The following is a 23,364-nucleotide window of genomic DNA, read 5'->3' as shown; positions in this document are numbered from 1 at the left end:
CAGGGACGACGACTTCGTAACCTAGTTACTTTCAAAGTAACTAAGTTACTCTGATAATCAAGTAACCAGTAAAGTAACTAAGATTACTTTTAAAGGAGTAATCAGTAATCAGTAATCAGATTACTTTTACAAGTAATCTGTGGCATCACTGCAAACCTCTTTCATTTCTTTATGGAGATCCGCGCTGGCACTGCTCTGTTTACAAACTGAAGACGGCTCTACTGTGACTCTGTGAGGGGGAGGGCTGGACTCGGAGCAGGCGGAGGGGCAAGCACGCTCTGAACAGCGTGTCAACAACTTGCTGTAGAACACTCGCCAGCTGGTACCGATACTGCAGAAAGTATCAGTATTTCGGGAAATGAGTATCGAAGCCGTTTTAAATATTCAGTATCGATATGTATCGATACTTCGATATTTTTGACAACACTACTTTGGGGTGTATCAAACATCAAACATTATGTAAACATTTAATATTTTAACATTTAATAATATAATATATCAGCAAATACATTTAGCAAATACCACAGAGGCCATGGCTTACTACCAGACCACGTTTCATTCCCAGCAACCTAGCACAGGTGAGTGTTGACATTTTTAAATCCTATGCAACTGGTTGACCGCCGCGTCACAATATTACGCTTTCTAATCATACTGGCTGGTTAAGTAATGCATTGCATATTATGATACTATTTGATTATGCAACTGGTTGACTGCCGTTGTTCTGCCGAATTCTACTGCTTCCTCGAAAACTGCTGCTGTAGCGCGAATCGCCTATATCTTTTGACAGCTGGGTGTCGTCACCCTATAGTTCACTCCGAACTCCAACAGGTGTACCGACATTTTATCATCTACAAATACATTCTGCTGCAAAGCCAATTACATGCAAATATTTACATGCTTATACCAGTAGCGGCCCGTACTATCTACTGTTGGGTGGTCGCAGGGGGTTCACGTTAGGTCGAGTTGAAAATGTAACGTTAATAAATGCTCTGGAGCAATCTCTCTCTCTGTCTCTCGGATCAATCCAATAAAATAATTAACACATGTATATGTTGTCATTTTAAACAACTCACCATTCATTCATTCATCCATTATGCATCAGCAGCAGCTAAAATAATGTTATAGTTCACAACACAGCAGCGCGTTTTGAATCGCTATTATCATCTCAGCAAGCCAAGCACCGTCAATACTTTCCGTAGCCGCATTTCTCGGAGACACAGGAAGCATCGCTGTGTTGAGAGAGCGAGAGAGAGAGAGAGAGAGAGACTCACTGTTTAGTCGAAACGTCCAGGGCAGGAGGGCTTGATAAAGTGTATAATCCACTGTCCCAGACTGTTGATGTATATCCAGACCACTGTCCAGACTGCATCCGCCATATAGCTTGTTGTTAGCGAAGTGTTAGCACCACACAACACAAGTACTGTGATGATGTCTTTGCCCATTTCCGCGTCGAACAGACTGCAAACTACCTGGCGTTCTATCGGCCTGCTCTAAGACAAACTCTAATCTTAACCAACTTTGAAAGAGTGCCTAAGCTTAACCGTCGAAAGAACTTGCCGTCACGCTCTAAGACAAATAGCTGCATGATCACAACAACACAAGTTACACAACAGCTACAACAGAAACTGGCGTCGGCCAATCAGAGAGCGTCTCCGCGAAATGCGGCTACGGAAATTCTAGACGCTGCTAAGGCTGCTTGCCTAGACCGCTTCAAATCGCACCCGGCTTCCATCATAAACATCATATTTCAACGCACATCGCGTTACGCACTGATTGGCCTGCAACGGATACAGCGATGAAACAGTGACGCGCACTCAGAGCGCTATTGCGTCTAGCCCGGGCCGAGAGAAATACGGCTAGGAGAAATGCGGCTATGCGACAGTGAGTCACTTCCTGTTCAGGAAAACAATTATTTTTATTTGATATATTAACGTTATATTGTGCATTGGAAACACAAACATACTTAAAATGAGTAAATATTATTCATTTTAAACATGTTTATATTATTTATAGGGCTATAAAACAAAAAAAATTAAAAAAAATCTTGTTCTTCTCTCTTTTAACCAGGGGGGGGCGGCGCCCGAGCGCCCCTAGTGGCGAGCAGCCACTGGCTTATACAGTTCAAAAGGTGCAATGAAAAATATATGTTTAAGATATTGTTTAAGATATATCAACAAGACTCAACAAGACGTTCGGCAGCAAGGTGGCAGAATATTGTTGAGTGAAAGATTGTGGGTCATGCGCATGCGTGCGCAAGCGCAGGAGCGCTGGCAGCAGAATTCTGATGTGCAGTAGAACGCTGTGTCACATTATTTACGCTTTCTAATCATACTGGTTAAGTGATGCATATTATGATGCTATTTGGTTGTGACTAAATGTAGGTTATAATCAATAAACAATTGCGTTACGAGCATGTGGCTTGGTTTGGGCGGAGGGAGCAACGTCACATAATTTTGGCCAACATTTTGGCCCAAACCATTCCAAATGCATTCTGCGGTCCATGCACACACACACACACACACACACACACACACACACACACACACACACACACACACACACACACACACACCAGGGTTTCCGTTAGAAAAAATTGTTGCCGGCCTCAGTGTCCGGTAGATTTCAATCTACCGGTCAAATGAGAGACATTCCGGTCAGAGTTTATTGAGCTTAAAAACAATTGATAGGCAAAAGAATGACAACAAAACAAAAGAATGACATCATCAAGGCATGTAGATTTATAATATTTTTACTTAAAACTAGGCTACTTTTGCGTATATAGAGTCATTATATTCCAAATAAAATGGAGAGTATGTCGATGCAGAGCAGCAGATTCAGCTGTTTTTGGCTCTTTTCTGGCTCTATCTGGGGACCGCTCAGCAGCGCCCCCCACCCAACAGGTGAATTGCCAATGGCTGAATTGGAGTACTGCACTGTGCCGCTGCTTCTCCGGTTCTGCAGCTACACATGCATTCGCAAACTCAGCACTAAAGCTCTCGCTGACAACGTCGGTGTCATTATTAGAAGCAACGATGAAACAAATGTAATGATTGTTTCGTTCATCGCATAGGCTATTTAATTTTAGCCTATTTTAATACAATTCAAATAATCAAATTGTGCTTAGAAGGAATTATTTTCGCCGGACATTAAGACCGGAGAGATTAAATATGTCGGACTTCAACAGATTTTGCCGGTAATTACCGGCTAACGGAAACGCTGACACACACACACACACACACACACACACACACACACACACACACACACACACACACACACACACACACACACACACACACACACACTCACACTCACATACACACCACACACACACACACACACACACACACACACACACACACTCACACTCACATACACACGACCACACACACACACTCACACACACACACACACACACACTCACACACACACACACACCACTAGGGCTGACCTCAATGCTTCGAAGCTTCAATCACTGCCACTGTCACTGTAATCGATTCATCGAATATTCAAATGCTTAATCTTTTGTTTGTTGTTGTTGTTGTTGTTGTTGTTGGCTTCTAGAGTCACGGGACCCTTCAGAAGAGCCGTCTGCCCCGTAAGTTCTCGTCTCGCTGCTGCCACATTGAAACTTTCTGAGCGCGGGAGGAACGACGCTTCGGATTATTCGCTAATAATTACTTACTACCTGAAGCTTTGAAGACCTCGAACATGGTTATCGGGACAGCCCTACATACCACACACACACACACACACACAGACACACTCACAGACACACTCACAGACACACACACAGACACACATGCACACAGACACACACAGACCCACGCACTCTGGATCTAAACGATCTAACCCCCCCCCCCCCCCCCCCCCCGTGTGCAGGACTCAGCGTAACGTGGCCGCGGCCAGCAGCAGTCAGCAGTCAGCAGAAACGCGTGGCTTTCAGCGTCGAGGCAACAATACCTTCCACACTCTCTAGAAGCGCTAGAACAGCTCTTAGCCCCCGAGAGAGAGAGAGAGAGCGAAATAATGGTAAAAAAATTTTGCACGCAAGCTGTAAATAGTCGTACAGTAGGATGTTTCTGCTCTGTTCTGCTATAGAGAGGGAGGGCGGAACTTTCTACCGGGGAAGTATGCGTGCGCGTGGGTGTGTGTGCGCACGTGCGTGTGTGTGCATGTGCCTGTGTGTGTGTGTGTGTGTGTGTGTGTGTGTGTGTGTGTGTGTGTGTGTGTGTGTGTAGGTGTGTGTGTGTGTGTGTGTGTGTGTGTGTGTGTGTGTGTGTGTAGGTGTGTGTGTGTGTGTGTGTGTGTGTGTGTGTGTGTGTGTGTGTGTGTGTGTGTGTGAGAGAGAGAGAGATTCAGAGCCAGAAAACTCCACAGAGCAGTGGCTCAGGACAGAGAAACCTTGTTCTATGTGCCATAGTAGTGTCACCTGCATCATAGAATTAGGTGTGTGTGTGTGTGTGTGTGTGTGTGTGTGTGTGTGTGTGTGTGTGTGTGTGTGTGCGTGCGTGTGCGTGTGCCTTGCTTTGCTTGCTTAGCTTTGCTTCAGTTACTGCCTGAAGTGGTCTCTGGCTCAAACGAATGTCCCATAGACTAGTGAGAGAGGAGAGGAAATGGGGGGATTTGGTACTGTACAAGATTAATACAGACCTAATCGCCTGTGTGTGTGTGTGTGTGTGTGTGCGTGCGTGTGTGTGTGTGTGTCCCTCGGTGCTCTCTGCTCTCTTGAGTCCAGTAGCACAGAGCACTCGTTGAACCTCCTCATATTATGGGATGGCGTGTTGACCCTCGTTGAGCTTCATGTGTGGAGAGAGTGGGGGGAGAGTCCCGTGTCGCTCAGCGGTCTCGGTGAGATCATCCTCGCGGCTAAAAACGGAGCCGCCAGTGTTTCGGTTACCGTCGGTAGTGTGATAGTAAAGGGTTAACTTTCTGTAGTGTGGCAGTGAAAGGGTTAAGTACCTGCTGTTGTGTGGCAGTGAAAGGGTTAACCTGCTGTGTATTGTCGCAGTGAAAGGCTTAACCGTTTGGTAGTGCGGCAGTGAAAGGGTTAACTGGCATGATATACGTGATACGTTATACATTGTAGTAGGGCTGGGCGATATAACGATAACGATAAATATCGCGATATATTTTAATAATCGATATCGAATATCGAAATTAAAAAAAAATCGAAAAATCGTTTTTTTTTTTTTTTTTTTTTTTTTTTTTTTTTTTTTACCTGCAACAGGGCAGTTTTAAAACCAGAGACAGTGGACAGACTTGTCTTTCTTGCCTGCAACTTAAAGTAATGGCTTTGCTTGTCCAAATGACAATACTGACCAAATTCAGATTTCTTTTTCTCTTGTCCATTTATTTTGTTTGCTTTCTAATTTAAAATACATTTTGAAACCGTCTGTACACAGTTCTGTACACAGTTCACTCACACATTCACACACCGAGGGCAGAGCAAGGTGCCAACCTGCTAATCGGGAGCAATTAGGGGTGTCTTGCTCAAGGACACTTTGACATGCTGCCCGGGAGGAGAGGGAATCGAACCGGGAACCTTCCTGTGTATACTATACTATACTACTATAAACTACAATAATTCTTTATTGCCCATATTTATTGTAACATATAATATAACTGATAGGGCACACCCTCATCTGCATCTTTGATTACACTCATATTGCTGTCTTGCTCAAGGACACTTCGACACGCTGCCCGGGAGGAGCGGGAATCGAACCGGGAAGCTACGGATTGCCAGACGACTCTGCTCTATACCTCCTGAGCCACTGTCAGTGTGTTCAGTGTTCCGTTCGGGAATGCCGCAAAACGATTTGTTCTGCCAACTCCAGTGTTTACTGTAACGTCAAGCGCTACGCCGCCGGTGCATCTAGATGATCTCTTTGAAGGAATACTAACCCAAATATACAGTTTCTCCTCTGTTTACTCCAGTCCTGAGGAGTAACTGTAGCTTTTGCCCAAAGAAGGCCAAGGACGTTCAGATCAGCTAATAAGGTGTTCTAAGTGGTATATATTATGTTGAAATTAGTGCTGTCAGGCGATGATTAAAAAAATGTATCTAATAAATTACAGGATTTGTAATTAATTAATCTAAATAATCGCATTTTAATCGCATAACCATTTTAGGCCTGATATTCTATATTCTATAATCATATTTCAAATGGCCTGTGGCCAGTACTTAATCGAGGACTTGTGTCTTCTCTCGTTATGAAAAACGGCGTTCCTCTTACGGTAGTGAGAGTGTACTTTTGCCTTTTTTGTTGTGATGGAGGGTTGTGTGTGTCGTTAAGATCCACAACTGGGTTAGGTGTTGGCCTACAGAAGTCACATGTGTAAGCTCTTGTACCAGGGCCCTTAAAGGGGCCCTCTCTTGGTCTGTGTTTTTCTTCCTTTAGGAAAGGTGTAAAAATTCAGATGGCAGGTTCGCACATGAGTCTATGTGAAGCTGTTAACGCTTCATGTAGCACACTATGACTGGTGTCATGGCTCTGCTTTGTCATTGCATCGTATCAGGGGTGAGGGGTCATGAGGGGGTGAACTGGTAAAACCTTCCTCCCCTTTTTCTGATTGGTCAGGGGTCAAAACCTCCTGTCCTTCGGGCTTCCTGTCATGTTGCTGGATCAGCGCGTCACAGGGTAGAGAGGGGGGGGAGGGAGTTTCCTGGTCCCACGCCATATTGGGCGGTGGGCCACGGAATTCCCCCCGCCATAGAGTACGTCACTGGGCGTGTTTCTATTGGTTGTGAGACTTCCGTGAGTTATTCAGGCTCCATGTTGTGGACCTCTGTTACAGGGAGTTTCAGAGCCTCCTCCTCAGGGAGTTTCAGAGCCTCCTGTGAGTTTCAGACCCTCCCTCTCAGTGAGGGAGCCTCCTCAGAGTTTCAGAGCCTCCTCCTCAGATTGTCAAGGTGAGTAAAACTTAAAAAGAAGTTCTGCTCTGTTGTATGTAGGGGTGGGACGGTTCACAAAACCCACTGTTCGGTACGTACCTCGGTTTTGTGGTCACGGTTTTCGGTTCGGTTCGGTATATTGTTTTTTATAAAAAAAAAATGTTTACTCCAAAAATACCAGAATCAGCATACAATATATATAGCCTAAAAATAATCCAACTTTTCAGTTATTCTCAAGGACGTAGTCATGCAAAAACTGAAAGAATGAGGCAGTTTGACATCAGGCACATCATTTTACGACGAGGAGGAAGTGTTTACAGCCTTAAATAATGTTTGGCACACAAAGACCGAACTGACAGCATCAAACTAACACACACACACTGTACTGTTTAAAAACAACACTGCTCTGTTCATTCTATTTTTAAAATACGTACATTATCTGTCTACATTTATTTAGACTAACATTATTTAAATATTGAGTGCAACTGTGGTTGATTACGTAATTCGGTGAGTTGGAACTATCTATGGGTTGGCGCGGATCCCCACGGACATTTTAGCGTGTGGGACCATCAGCTTAGGAGGAGTTCATAACATCAACAAGCAGCACGAAAGCAGCAATAGTCCCGGTTGGAGTTAGTAAAACACAGTTGTATGTTAGCCTTCTTGGATGTTGAATAAATGCCTATCATTGTCTTTAAACACCCTGCCTCTCAGACTCTCATTTCCTCCTCTGCTAGCTAGTACTAGCTACGGTAACATTTCGTTGACTGTATTAGCTGGGGCTAGCGGGGCTACCATAGTTAAAATGTGCGTTGTGTTGTACAAACTGCTAACGCTATGGCAAGATGTGTGTAGGCCTATGTAATGTTAATGGCTATGTTTTTAAAGTCGTAATGAAGATTGATTTATATTGTGCTTGCCATTTTTACACAAACTGACTAGCACCTGGCTGCAGTGCTGCTGCTGCTGCCTGCAGCCAGCACTCACCTCTCCCGGCTCCGTGCCAAATGATTTTTTTCCCCCCGCATCCCCGGAACCGTACAATACACAGACGCCCCGAACCGTGGAGGTCGTGCCGAACGGTACACGGTTCAGTTGCGTACCGTCCCACCCCTAGTTGTATGTGTATTGAGCTTGATAGGTGAGGCAACGCAGTAGAGGCGATTTGTTCTTCTGCTCTGCTCCCTACTAGTAGTGTGTATATTGGGTCAGAGCCTCCTCCTCAGGGAGTTTCAGAGCCTCCTCCTCAGGGAGTTTCAGAGCCTCCTCTGTGAGTTCAGAGCCTCCCTCTCAGTGAGGGAGCCTCCTCAGAGTTTCAGAGCCTCCTCCTCGGAGAGTCCTAGTCCAATTGTTACATAGCTCAATGTTGCAATATGGCTTTTCAATTTATTGCTCACGTGGGAAGTCTCTCTGGGGGTTCCCTGTCCCCTCCTTTATGGAGCAGGTTGACGGGGTATTGTTTAGGGAATTCCTTGACTCCTCGCCTGTAATGGTCGGTTGAGTCATGGGATTCCCCCCGTCATAGGGTACGTCGCTCCCCGTCCCCTCTTTTATGGAGCATGGTTGACAGGGTGTTGTTTTCCCTCATGCGACCCATGTCCGTATTTTTTTCTGTGAAAAAAACGGCTTCTTGTCGTTCTCCCAGGCGGCTTGGAGGAACGGTATCTGGGTTCTTGTTAAAATATCCATTGATATGTTTTGGGTCTCGACGTGTACATAGTGCTGGCCCTGGGTGCTTCTGATAGGAACCACGCATGGGCTTACGCGCCTTGGTTGCTCATCATTGAAAGTGCGTTTTTATGGGGCAACTGGGATGGAGTTTGTCTCTTCCGAGCGCCAGTGTACTAGGCTTGTCTCGATGAATTCTCGTTCATATCTGGGGGATGTTAACAGAATAGATCAAAGCATTGGTAGAGGGGTCTCACGCCCTTGGGGTGGGCCACCGGGCGCGGTACGAAGGGGACCGTCTGGGTGGCGCCCTCTATAATGTTTTGGATCAACACGCATACCTACCCCCCTCCTGGGACTGGGGATGGCGGCGTGATTAGGGCACGGGACTGATTCTGGTCGCGCCGGACCAGGTCAGTTAACCCGTTGTCCGCCGGGGCGCAGATCTGCTGTTCTGGTACCCTGAGGGACTTGTGCTTTTTTCGGGGGGGAAAATGCCGGGTCGGCCCGGGCGTTGCAGGGTTTGACGTTATGGAGATGTTCGTGGTTGTGTTACTACGTGTTACCCCTCACTGTTGCTTGGTCCATGTTGTGTTGTACCTTGCGCTGTGCTGAGGGAGCCTGGTCCTTCTCCATTCTTTTTCGCCCCTCTCTTCTCCTGCTTAGGCAGGGCTGGGAGGGGGCTGTTGAGGTGGTTCTTGTAGAACTCCTCTGGCATCCCTGTGTACGCCGGGCCCGGGTTCGAAATTGTTTTTGTCGACCCGTTGGCCTGGGTTATACCCTTTTTGAAAACTGAAACACTTGTACTGCGGTATAGCCAGTGTATACCCGCAGTTGTGTTTTGGAGTTTTTTCTTGGGGGGTTATAGGAACAACCGCCTCATGTTAGAACCAAGGGGGTGGTTGGTTCCCTGGTGTGTTGGTAGCGGAGTCAACTCTCAGGGTAGGCCGGGTTTGGCCCCGTCTACCTGTGAGTGTGCCCCCGCACCTTTCATGACGTCTGCCAATCATGTCAGCCTTCTCTGCCTCGGCCCCTCTAGAGAGTCGAGGTTTTTTTTGTGGAGGCTGCGACATGGTGCACAGCATGCCAGCATACGCCCCTTCCGCCGGGGTGCTGTTTCAGCAGACCCCTTTGGCGCCTGTCTAGTCCGCAGTGCTCCAGGCTCAGGTCGAGTGGCCTGTTGCCTGGATTGAGGGGTCGACCTCTTTTGGGGGTCGTCTCCCTGATGCGCTGCCTGCTCCCGCTGTGGGTGTAGCCTCTTGAGTGCTTCGGGGCGGCGTGCTGTAGGGGGGAAGGGCCTGCTCTTGGATGGGCCCTGTCCGAATACGCTGGCGATGTGGGGGGTGGTGTCACTAGTGACCGCCTGGTGGGGTCTCGATGCTGCGGCGTCGTTGGCCTTTCCAGGCCCCCTTTTCCGGGGGGGTCCAGTCCCTTCCTGGGTCTGGGTCCTCCTTCGCGCTCCGCTGCTACGGCCTTGCCACAGGGTTGGGCTTTTGTTCTTGACCCCGTGATATTAGGGGTTGTAAAGGGGTTTTTGTTCCTTTCCGTTCGTTCCCTAGTGGCATGTGGGTTGCGCGTTTGTGTAGTCGTGGGTATGTCCCACGGTCTGCTCACCCTGTGCGTTTGAGTTGCTAAACTCCTCTTCGCACAGTCGGATCCGATACCCTCCCGTCCTCCGCTAGGGGGGTCCGGGGGCTCGGGTCCTCCCCGGTTCTGATGGTTGTGGGGGGCCTCAGCGGGTACATTTGTCGAGCTTCCGCTCTGCTCAGCTCCTGTATTACAGTAGACGCAGAGCGGAGCTATGCGATATAACGTACGGTTATGTATATAACCATAGTATAGTGATGCTCTGCGTCGGACTCACTGAGGACCCCGTGGTCTTGCCTTTATGGTGAAAGACTTGGGAAGGAGCTGTTAGTATGGCCACACCCCTGCTTATGTAGAGGAGCGGATGGGGGTGTGGCCAGGCAGATGAGGTGTGTAAAGGTGCATGTGAAAATGTATTCAGTGCTAATACTGATATGGTAGAGTATTACAGTAGACAGTAGACGCAGAGCGTCACTATACTCATAACTATGGTTATATACATAACCGTACGTTAATTTTCATAACGCGATAATTTGCTGTGTAATTAATTAATCTAATTAACGCGATAAACTGACAGCCCTAGTTGAAATAAGTGTTAAATAGCTCTACAATCTGACAGTCATCACTGATATAGAGTGTCTGGCCAGTAACATGGGTCACCCAGTCCCTCCGCTCTGCAGTAAACACAACATATATTTCCTGGTATCCTGTTCCCACTTTCAGGAGAGAGAACCCTAGACATCTTAGCTGTGCAACTATATTGCTTAAAGTAATGTCACATCTTACCTGTACAACTATATAGGTTAAAGTAATGTCACATCTTACCTGTACAACTATTCAAGTCAAGTCAAGAGTTTTATTTGTCACGGCATACAAGTATACAATGAAATGCGGGTGGTCTTGCCCGCAACGATGTGCAATACAGTAGTACAACATATAATAGATTCCAATAAAACAACATTGTGCAATAAACAGGTAACATAGTGGGACATCTCGGTATTTGTACATAGTTATTTACAGAGCATGGAGGACATGCTAGGTCCTTTGGTAGTGCAATACACTGTTACTGTTGCTATACTATTTTTAAAGTGACCTTTCCTTTGTGGCCATAAGTGTGGGCGTGTGCAGCATGAGTGTGTGCTTGCTCATGTTAAAGTGGCTGCTATTGTGCGAGCGTGCACAGTGTGCGTGTCGTGTGTGTGCTCATGTGTGCTTCTGTGTGGAGAGTTCAGTGTTCTGTGGTACTCAGTGTTCATTGTTCAAGGCTCTGATGGCCTGGGGGAAGAAGCTGAGCCGAAGCCTCTCTGTCCTAGTAGCTGGGGTTCGCAGGCGTCTGCCTGACCTCAGCAGCTGGAACAGGCTGTTATTGGGGTGGTGAGGGTCTTTCATTATTCTGCAGGCTCTGAATTTGCACCTCTTGTTGTATAGAACCTGCAGGGGAGGTAGTGCAATCAGGGGCGTAGCTGTCGATTCTGGGCCCCATGAAAGAATGTATTTCTAGGCCCCCAGTGAATGCGAGCGCGCGTAAGGGCGCGAGCAAAAAAAAATGTGGCCATTTATTTATTGATGAAAACGCATAATATGGTTTTTACTAGGCCTGCCACGATAACACATTTTGCTGGGCGATTAATTGCCCCCGAAAATATCGCGATAAGCGATATTATTGCGACCGGTTAGAGAAATTTTTTTGAGAAATTTATTTCCCAAAACTTTTATTTTGAAGCCCACCGCTCCGTCTTTTCCGGTGTTTTAGACTTTTATTTTGAAGCCCACCGACCGGACCGGAAGTATTGTTGTGATTATCCTAAGCAGAAACTATGAGCCGACAACTTGTCCTGTTCTGTTTTTGAGCTAATGATAAAACAAATTGTTGGTGAACAACTAACTTTAGGTTAGTTTTAACGTTAGCTACTAACGTTAGATGCAGCTACTACAGGCAATCAACGATGAGGAGGAAGCGTCAAAGCAGTATATAATAGAATAGCTGTGGTGCGTAAGCACTGCAGCACGACTCGAAACTACCGGAGTGTTATAATAAATTAATTCATGTTTAACTTGTCCCCGTGTCCAGTCCTTTGACTAGCCCCACCCGTTCATTGTAAACAATGATGCATGTAATTGTATTAACGTTATTCTGTGTTGTACTTGTAGCTATGCTATACGTTGTATTTCGTTTGTTAGTTATTTAGCTAATGTTGTTAGCATGGAATGAGAATCAAAGCTCTATCTTTCATCTTTATTTAGCAGTCCAGTTTCTCCGGGCAGTAGCGAGTAACTACTTGGGTCTAAAAATAGCTAACGTTACACTACAAATAATGCTACTTGGTTAAAAGGAGCAACACTATTGAGAAATGTCTATGTGGCGTTGCCCCACGGAGCTCCTGTGCTGTACTCTAGTAACGTCAGCGGCCCGCCTCCCAACACGGACAGTGACTGACAAGGGGCACTGGTTCCGCCTCATTAAAACAAACGCGCAAATAGCAATTAATCGCGCCCGTCAAAATCATTGCATTCATTTTAATTATCGCAGCAATTAATCGATTTATTGCTTATCGCGGCAGGCCTAGTTTTTACCTATACATTCGGATCAGCAGTTCAGCACCTGCACTGTTGGTGGGTGAGCCTAGTAAAGGATGTCGCATTGCGTTCATCTTCAATGAATGGTCAATGGACCAATGCAATAGTCTACCAAAGCCCCCCCCCTCTCTATATATATCTCACACACACACACACACACACACACACACACACACACACACACACACACACACACACACACACACACACACACACACTTCAGAAACAAACATAGCATCAATGAGAGCATCAATAAATACACCTGAGTGATGTCCAGTAAAAAAAAAGAAAAAAAAGTTGGGCCCTTGGAATCGTCCTAAGCTACCCCCCCCCCCCCCCCCCCCCCCCCCCAGCTACGCCCCCCAGGTGCAATACCCGTGGTACGCTCGGCTGAGCACACCACTCTCTGTAGGGCCTTCTTGTCCTGTGCCGTGCTGTTTCCATACCAGGCAGTGATGTTTCCAGTCAAGATGCTCTCTACAGCTCCGGAGTAGAAGGACTGGAGTATCTTCCCCGATACTCTGAACTTCCTTAACTGTCTCAGGTGGTAGAGGCGCTGCTTCGCCTTTTTTACGACTGTGTCTATGTGTGTTGACCATGTCAGATCCTCTGAGATGTGGACCCCCAGGTACTTAAAGCTGCTCACCCTGTCCACGGTAGCCCCGTTTATCCTCAGTGGTGTGTGTGTCTCCTGCTGTCCTCTCCTATAATCCACGATCAGCTCCTTGGTTTTACCAATGTTCAGGAGCAGGCTGTTGTCCTGACACCAGCGTTCCAGTACCTCAACCTCCTCCCGGTAGGCCTTCTCGTCGTTGTCCGAGATCAGCCCCACCACCACTGTGTCGTCTGCAAACTTCACTATGGAGTTGGAGCTGAACTTGGCCACACAATCGTGTGTGTAGAGTGAGTACAGCAGGGGGCTCAGAACACAGCCCTGGGGGGACCCGATGCTCAGGGTGATGGTGTTGGAGGTCTGACCCCCCACCCTGACCGCCTGGGGTCTTTCACTTAGAAAGTCCAGTACCCAGGCGCTCAGAGCGGAGCTCAGACCCAGCTCGATCAGCTTGTCCACCAGTCTGGTGGGGACTATGGTGTTGAACGCTGAGCTGTAGTCAATGAACAACAGTCTCACATAGCCCCCCTTCTGGCGGTCAAGGTGAGAGAGGGTGCTGTGCAGTACCTGGAAGACCGCGTCGTCAGTGGACCTGTTTGTCCTGTATGCAAATTGCATAGGGTCCATATCACTGGGGAGGGAGGCACAAATGTGATCCTTGACCAGCCTCTCGAAACATTTCATGACCACAGAGGTGAGTGCCACCGGTCTGTAGTCATTGAGACATGTTGGGGAGGGTTTCTTCGGTACAGGGATGATGGTATAGGTTAAAGTAATGTCACATCGTACCTGTACAACTATATAGCTTAAAGTAATGTCACATCTTACCTGTACAACTATATAGGTTAAAGAAATGTCACATCGTACCTGTACAACTATATAGGTTAAAGTAATGTCACATCTTACCTGTGCAACGGTATAGGTTAACATGATATCACACCACTTTTTCATGGTTTTATGTGTCTATGTTATGTCTATGTGATGTGTTGTGATGTAATGTGTCTTTACGTGTCTGTATGATGCATGTCTGAACACTTTGTTCCCCTACCCCCTACAAGGACCACAATGGAAATAAGCTCTGTGCTTTTTTGTGTCTATCCTTGGCAGTATTCCAAACTGTGCTTCTGTCACATGTGTATTTATATATTGTAAAAATAAAATCAATCAATCAATCAGATCATTTTACTTATTTCAAGAAATCTTAGAAGAAGTTTTTATTTCTTATTTTTGTCAGACAAGTTTTGCAGTGTATGGAGTTCTCTCTCCTGATTGGATAAAGTGGGAACGGGATACCAGGAAATGTATTTTTCTGTTTACTGCAGAGCGGAGGGACTGGGAGACTCATGTTATTGACCAAACACTCTACTGTATAATATCGGTGATGGCTGTAGGAATGTAGAGCTATTATTTTAACATGTATTTAAAAATAGATAATAATAATTGGCCATGAAAGAGTTAAGCTAAACTGAAAAAGTTACATTTGTACATATATTTCATCATCAGTCGTTGAAAAGCCAAGGGATCTGAATAAGAACAAACGGGCAGGGCTCTTGAACTATGTCCTACATATCGTTCTACTCTGTTTTCCATCCCTGTCCTGTTTGAAACATGGCAGGTCATTGTTGAATGGTAAGGTGACTTAGGTTTATTGTGTACCTTGACTGTTGTCATATTTACCATCGCTGTCATATTTGACTCATGTCGACAGACTTCAAAAGGCTCTTTCATTGGCTCTTGTTGACAGTCAAGACGTCGAGGATGTGAACACAGGAGAGGGAGGAGGAGGAGGAGAAGGAGTCTTGTCACGATTACAGAGAGATTGGAGACGGATGGTGTCGTCGTGCCGAGGAGGAAAGAGTAGGGATCGGCACCCGTATGGTTTCATGAGAAAAAACAGTGTATATATAATAATAATAATAATATAATATAATATATATAAAATATATATAAATAATAATAAATGTAATTTACTCTGAATATAGGAATATGAGAGAATATGAGTGTAATCAAAGGTGCAGATGAGGGTCTGTATGCCCTATCATTTATATTATATGTTACAATAAATATGGGCAATAAAGAATTAGTATAGTATACACAGGAAGGTTCCTGGTTCGATTCCCTCTCCTCCCAGGCAGCATGTCGAAGTGTCCTTGAGCAAGACACCCCTAATTGCTCCAGATGAGCATTTTGGCACCTTGCATGGTCGCCTCCGCCATCAGTGTGTGAATGTGTGAGTGAATGGGTGAATGTGAGGAGGCTGACGCCGTTTACCCGCCAGCCGTATGGTTTCACGAGGCTGACGCCAACGGCCCGTGTACCCACCAACCGTATCGGCCAGTACTAACACACATTACTGCAGGAATTCTACATTTTACATTTAGTCATTTAGCTGAACGCTTTTATCAAAAGCCACTTCAAAATTGTTATCAACAAGTCAGCAGGAAGGGCACAACTCTGGCAGCTAAGGGTCAGTGTGGCGTTGTTCATCAAATAGTGTCGAACTTGAGTGTTACACTCTGAGTGCATAGTAGTATACTATAGACATAATTAGCATGATAGGTACTGTAGTAGTATAAGTATAGTAGCATAGCATAGTATAGTAAGGTACAGAACAAGACAGATAATGTTTGAAGAGGTGTGTTTTTAGTCGACAGCGGAAAAGTACACATGCAGGTACAAAATAGGCATGACTAATCGATTACTCAATTACTCTATTAGGCTTATCAAAATAAATGGTTTGGTTCCGGTTGCTGACCGACCCTGCCGTTTTAGGTGCGACCCAATTTATTTTATGAGTAAAAAAATATATATATATATCTTTATTTTTTTTTTACAATAAAGTTTCATACGAATCTTAGTCGAACTTTTTTTTTTAAACAATATATTTATTGGGTTTTAGTTTGCAAATTACAACATGTATATCAGCAGAGCAGTATTCAGCAAACATTTTCACCCCGTTCTCCCTCCGCCAACCCCACCCCGCACAAAATAATAATTAACTTCAAAAACAGGTTCACATAGGAAAGAAGGATACAGATTTAAATAATAAAAAATAAACATAAATAATAATACAACCAAAATGTTTTACACATTAAGTAAAGGGTGTTTCTTGTTGTTTTTACACAATAATAAGAGTTGTCCCACAGTACTCCCCCTAATCCTGTTCTTGTTGAAGCAAGTTCCCAACATTCGTATTATGCTTTAAGAAGTACACAAACGGTCCCCAGGCATTATCAAAAATGTTTTGTTTACATCTAACAATATACACCATCTTTTCCATTGACATGTTTGAAGCCATTTCTTTAATCCACATACCAATTCTTGGTCCACAACATTTTTCCAATTAAGAGCTATTACACGTTTTGCTTGTAATATGCACATATCTATAAATCTAAACTCTTTGCTTTGTAGATGTGGGGTGGTAGGATATAAACCAAGAATAAAAAGCTTGGGATTCAATGGCAACTTCTTTGATCAAATTTGATCGATCAAATCAATAACATCTTGCCAGAAGGTTTTCACTTTCACACATTCCCATATGCAGTGGAACAGTGTCCCCCTTGCCTCACTACACTTAATACAAGTATCTGGAATATTATCATTAAACGTATGCAATTTAACAGGAGTTATATATGTACGCATCAGCCATTTATATTGTATACGTTTTAGGTTGCTACTGACTGTCTGACTCTGTGCCTCTTTACATGCCACGCTCCATTCTTCTAAAGATATTTCCTCCTCTATGTCTTCGTTCCATTGATTCCGTTTTGATTCAGATGATTCATCTGAACCAGATACAAATAAGTCGTATAGCATTGAAATTAGACCTTTACCATAACAGTGTCTAGTGACTGCTACCTCTAAGATGGAAATGTTCGGTATATCCAATGAATGGTTCTGAGATGATATAAAACTCCTTAGCAGTCGAACCTTTAGTATTATGGATATTAAACATGCTGGCAGAGTATATGCATCCATGTTGTCGTGAACATTTTAATTAAATAAAGAAATTCCCTATCCATAGTCGCAGTGAAAAAAAATCAAATAAAAAATGTAATTAAATAAATTCCCTACCTACCCATGGCCTTAACTGACAACCAACAGGAACCAAACAATTTATTTTGTTAGGCCTTACTCGCTGTTACAAGGGAACTCAAGTGGCTTACGAGGGAACTCTAGTTCCAAGTATGTCCACTTGTACATGCTTGTTTTAGCCATCGAAATAGACATTTTGCAGGAAGACAAGAGTGGAAGCCTGAGAGAGAGTTGGAGAGGAGGATTCCAGTGATAGTCAAGTGCTATTATGGGTGTGTTTCTGTGTGTGTGTGTGTTTTTCTCTGTGTGTGTGAGTGTGTGTATGTGATGGGCGTGGGATAAGGGAATGCAGAAATGAACTGCCATCATGTATTCGTCTTTGTAACTGTGGTGTTATTCTGTTGTTCACTCAGCGCTTGTACTAAAGCAACTCCCAGTAAGCCCTGGTCCACATGTACACAGGTATTTTTGAAAGCTGGGTTTCCTCCTTCGTTTAAAAAAAGAAAATCCCTCGGGTGCCAGGGTGGCGCACCACGTTACTGCACTGCAGACCTACGCAGTCGCACAGGGTTCGTCTCCCAAACCCGGCGTACATTTGCCGCATGTCTTTCCCCCCATATCTTATCCCAACCTTCCTCTCTCTGCTCTCTGTCGGTCATGTCTGACCAGGAGAAAAGCTGTAAAAATGCTTAAAAAAGAATATTTAAAAAAAAATCCCATCCTTACCGACGACATTCTAGAAGATCTCTCCATCCACTCTGCAACGCAACAACACATGAAGCGACCCGATGGCGTGACTTGAAGCCATTTCCCTGTTCTCAGGTGGACGGGAGGCCGCAGGGTCCTGATTGCCGAGAAAAGACTGTTTTCAAAACTATGGCGTGGACTGGTGCCATTAGGCATGATGTCAGCGTTTTCCACCGGCTCCGGTTTCACCCGTCCACATGGAAACATCATGTATTTTTTTAAACACAAGAGTTCCTGAAAATCTTCAAACGGGTCCGCTTTCAGTGACCTAGAACGCGCATAGAAAAAGCTTCAGAAATACCAGTGTATGTGAGGACTAGTTGTAAAAAAGAAAGTCACAAAAATAACAGTCCTATAGCCCTTAAAAGGTATTCAAAAGTCTTACATTTAATTTGCATTGCTTTTTTTGGGGGGCAGCCCGGCAACCGGGAGATTAAAAAATGAGATTAAATAAAGAAATAGAGATTAAATATATGAAATGTTTTTGTGAATCTTTTGCTACCGGGAGCTTGGTGCGTCTGGCGAGAGCTTGTATGGAACGCGCACGATTTAAAATTACAGCCACCCGTTCAGTTTTTTTGCTAGTATGGTTAGAGCTGCCGCGGTATTGATGTTTTCCTTACCGCACAGATTTGCAAAATATTTCCTACCGCCGCGGTTATTACCGCACGCACACAAAAAATTTAAAAAAAAAGTTTGAATGCATTTTTTTTTTTAGTAGTAGTCTACTCTTTATAGCATATAGCCTGCCTCTAGTCTAAATGTCTATCTTTAGAGGATGACTTTGCAGCATGAATATTGTTTGGGATTCGGCAAGCACGCATTAGTTATTGAAAGTGAAACACGGATTCGAAGTTTCCCCTCTGGTCGTGCGCAGTTCACTCGGTGTCGCGGGCAGGGGTGGTTACCCCTAACCCCCCCGACCCTTTCTTATTATTATTACTATAAAGTTACTACTTTATAATAAAGGCATTCGTTTTGTGGCATTAACATTATATAGTTATACGTTCAATAACATCAGCGTATTTACCGGACAATAGCAAGGCAAGCAATACTCTATTCATATCTCAGTTCCTTTCTTTGCTCAGAGCGTGCTGAGTTGTCCCATTCTGCGGTCTGTTAATAAAGTTTTCAATCAGACAAGTGTATAGAACGAAAGGCTTTTATTATAACATTCGTTGCAGACAGTAAAATCATTATGTCTCGTTTAGTACTCCTTAGGAGCGATGGTAGTCCACTCCGGCGGAGAGTTAAAGCTAACGTTATTAGCCGTGTTGTGATGAGCTGACATTCAGGAAGTAAAAACCTAATACGCGCTTGCCGATTGGTGGTAACACACTGCATGACGCTATAACGTGTGACGCGTCTCTCTTCTGACCAATCAGTGGTCTGCAATGTTTCACGTGACTTTTCTGGTACCCAATAGGGTCGCTTGGAACCTCGATAGAGTAGGGTATATCTGCAGAGCCGCAAGCCCAACGAGAGGAGGGTAATTTATTATTATTATTATAAAAAACAGCGGTGACGCGGTATTCAGCCTACTCTGCGGTGGCCGTGATGTAACAGCGATACCGCGGTAATGCGGTAATCGCGGCAGCTCTAAGTATGGTCGTGAAATTGATATATAATTTAGCTCTAAGTGGTATTAAAAAGGTCTTAAATCAAATTTTTCAGTTAAACTTTGGATACAAGACCTGGATGAAGGTCTTTGCTGGAAAGCTTAAGGGATAAATTCATGGCGTTTTGCATTACGGTGTTTCATGGAGCCTCTGTTATGATACGCAGATATTTCCTCTCCGCAGTCTTGGTTACACATTTCCTTTTTTGCTACCAGTCCAGTATAATCAATAAAAAAAAGGATTCTGATTACGGTTTTTAAAGCCTAGCCAATAATAATAATCTACTGAAGAGAGGAGGAGAGAGAGAGGGAGAGAGAGGGGGGTAGATGAATGAGAGGGAAATGGAAAAGGATTGGAGTGGGTGAGGAGAGTGGGGGAAAAGGGGAGAGGGATGAGGTGAAGGAGAGGGGGGTGTATTCTCTTCTCAAGCCTTTGATGTTTTCCAGGTTTTGTATTTGTGTTTGTTGCCTTGGTGATACCAAAGGAGAAACAAAGTCTCTTTCTTTCTTTCTCTGACTCACCATTACACTTTTTTGGGCGCTCTCTCTCTTCTCTCTCTCTCTCTCTCTCTCTCTCTCTCTCTCTCCATGTCTGCTCTCAATATCCCTCACCTTTCATTCTCTCTCAAAATCTGAAGTCCCACTCACTTTCTTTTTTGTATCCACTTTTTCTCCCCCTTTTACATTTTTTCTCTCCCATCCCAATTTTGCTGTGCCAATTCTCCCCTCCCCTGTCTTGAATGTTGCTCGCATATGCCCCCCACTGGCCGGTTGTAGGGAGGATAGAAGCCTTGCATCACGTGTCCCCTCCGATACACGAGGAGGCAGCCTGTCACATCTTTTCACCTGCCAGCGCGGACTCTCATTGGCGAGGTGTAACGTGTGGGAGGCTCACACTACCCCCGCCATTTCCTGTCTCTGCTGTGCAGGCGTCCCCAACCGACCTGTAGGAGTCGCTCTCCACAACGTCCAGATTCCGTCCAGTATCTCCATCTCAGTATCTCACCATCTCAGTATCTCACCATCTCAGTATCTCTCCATCTCACCATCTCAGTATCTCACCATCTCACCATCTCAGTATCTCACCATCTCAGTATCTCTCCATCTCACCATCTCAATATCTCAGCATCTCAGTATCTCACCATCTCAGCATCTCAGTATCTCACCATCTCAGCATCTCAGTATCTCAGTATCTCTCCATCTCAGTATCTCTCCATCTCACCATCTCAGTATCTCTCCATCTCACCATCTCAGTATCTCACCATCTCAGTATCTCTCCATCTCACCATCTCAATATCTCAGCATCTCAGTATCTCACCATCTCAGCATCTCAGTATCTCACCATCTCAGCATCTCAGTATCTCACCATCTCAGTATCTCAGTATCTCACCATCTCAGCATCTCAGTATCTCAGTATCTCAACATCTCAGTATCTCAGTATCTCAACATCTCAGTATCTCAGTATCTCAGTATCTCTGTATCTCTGTATCTCAGTATCTCACCATCTCAGTATCTCAGATGAGGAGAGAGAGAGGGGAGAGAGGAGAGAGGGAAGAGAGAGAGGAGAGACGAGAGAGAGGAGAGAAGGAAGAGAGAGAGAGAGAGAGGAGAGAGGGAAGAGAGAGAGAGGGAAAGAGAGAGAAAGAGGAGAGAGGGAAAGAGAGAGAGAGGAGAGCGGGAGAGAGAGAGAGAGAGATTGGGTGATAAGGAAAGGAAGTGACTTGTGGGTGCGGAAAGAGAGAGAGGAGAGCGGGAGAGAGAGAGAGAGAGATTGGGTGATAAGGAAAGGAAGTGACTTGTGGGTGCACGCATTTGTGTGTGTGTGTGTGTGTGTCTGTCTGTCTGTCTGTGTGTGCATGTGTGTACATGCGCACGCCACAAGAGTATGTTCTCTTACTGTAATTCCAGATGGTGAATGTGGTTGGCGTTTTGTTTCAGTACCTTCATGTAATAGACACGCCCTTCCTATCTACACAGGTATCACATACACACACACACACACACACACACACACACACACACACCACACACACACACACGCACCACACACACACCTTATCTTTTCTGGTGTTTAAACAACAAACTGAAACACATGTACCTACAAACTCTCAGTGCCACTGACCCAACTCAACCCAGGAAGCAAAATATGAGTTGCCGTTGTATTGGGATTGGGGGAAGAGTTTTATTGTGACACATGCACTGGGCTTCATTTGACTGGAAAACCAAAAAAGGGAAACTATTTACAGTAGATGTAACACACCCGTCAACTCCTGTGTGTGTGTGTGTGTGTGTGTGTGTGTGTGTGTGTGTGTGTGTGTGTGTGTGTGTGTGTGTGTGTGTGTGTGTGTGTGTGTAGGTGTGTGGCTGGTTGGCTAATGCTAATTAGCTAGTAAACCCGTCAGCTATAGAGGCTCAGTAGGCTAGTCATGTTTCAACTGACCAGTGCCTTATTCAGATGCATTCGGTACACCACTGACACACACACACACACACACACACACACACACACACACACACACACACACACACACACACACACACACACACGCACACACACACACACACACAGACACTACACAGTCACAGACACATAGACGTCACACAGACACAGAGCGATGAGGGAACAAGTCGTATTGGCAGCCTGGCCAGTCAAGGAGGCGCCGCTGGACAGACCATCACTGTGTGTGTGTGTGTGTGTGTGTGTGTGTGTGTGTGTGTGTGTGTGTGTGTGTGTGTGTGTGTGTGTGTGTGTGTGTGTGTGTGTGTGTGTGTGTGTGTGTGTGTGTGTGTGTGTGTGTGTGTGTGTGTGTGTGTGTGTGTGTGTGTGTGTGTGTGTGTGTGTGTGTGTGTGTGTGTGTGTGTGTGTGTGTGTGTGTGTGTGTGTGTGTGTGTGTGTGTGTGTGTGTGTGTGAGTACTTCTTAACACTATTTTTTTTGACTTTGACTATAAGAGAAAGTGTGTGTGTGTGTGTGTGTGTGTGTGTGTGTGTGTGTGTGTGTGTGTGTGTGTGTGAGTACTTCTTAACACTATTTTTTTATCTTTGACTATAAGAGAAAGTGTGTGTGTGTGTGTGTGTGTGTGTGTGTGTGTGTGTGTGTGTGTGTGTGTGTGTGTGTGTGTGTGTGTGAGTACTTCTTAACACTATTTTTTTTGACTTTGACTATAAGAGAAAGTGTGTGTGTGTGTGTGTGTGTGTGTGTGTGTGTGTGTGTGGTGAGTACTTCTTAACACTATTTTTTTATCTTTGACTATAAGAGAAAGTGTGTGTGTGTGTGTGTGTGTGTGTGTGTGTGTGTGTGTGTGTGTGTGTGTGTGTGTGTGTGGAAGAGTGCATTTTCAAATCTAAACTCCTTGCATTAATGTTCTCAGTTTACCATGTTTACACAGACACACACACACACACACACACACACACACACACACACACACACACACACACACACACACACACACACACACACACACACACACACACACACACACACACACACACACACACACACACACACACACACACACACACACACACACACACACACACACACACACACACACACACACACACACACGTGTGTTGGTGGTGGACCGGTCTCAATAGAGACCTCACAGTCGAGACAGATCTC

At 45.1% G+C, this 23,364-nt stretch overlaps 1 protein-coding gene across 1 annotated transcript in view; it reads left to right on the top strand.

The window, feature by feature from the left end:
• The window catches only part of LOC311226711 (insulin receptor substrate 1), a gene marked incomplete at its 3' end in the record, with an annotated part of 120,843 nt that extends 99,581 nt beyond the window's left edge, over nt 1–21,262 (top strand). The window contains exon 3 of the mRNA XM_084312123.1: nt 21,011–21,262. Within this exon, the coding sequence (XP_084168249.1) occupies nt 21,011–21,262 (252 nt within the window). The remainder of the gene's footprint in view (nt 1–21,010) is intronic.
• Nucleotides 21,263–23,364: the final 2,102 nt, after the last annotated feature.

This window comes from Notolepis coatsorum, assembly GCF_963971535.1.
Source record: "Notolepis coatsorum genome assembly, chromosome: 4".
Classification (NCBI taxonomy): domain Eukaryota; kingdom Metazoa; phylum Chordata; class Actinopteri; order Aulopiformes; family Paralepididae; genus Notolepis; species Notolepis coatsorum.
This window is presented reverse-complemented; position numbering and strand designations above follow the sequence as displayed.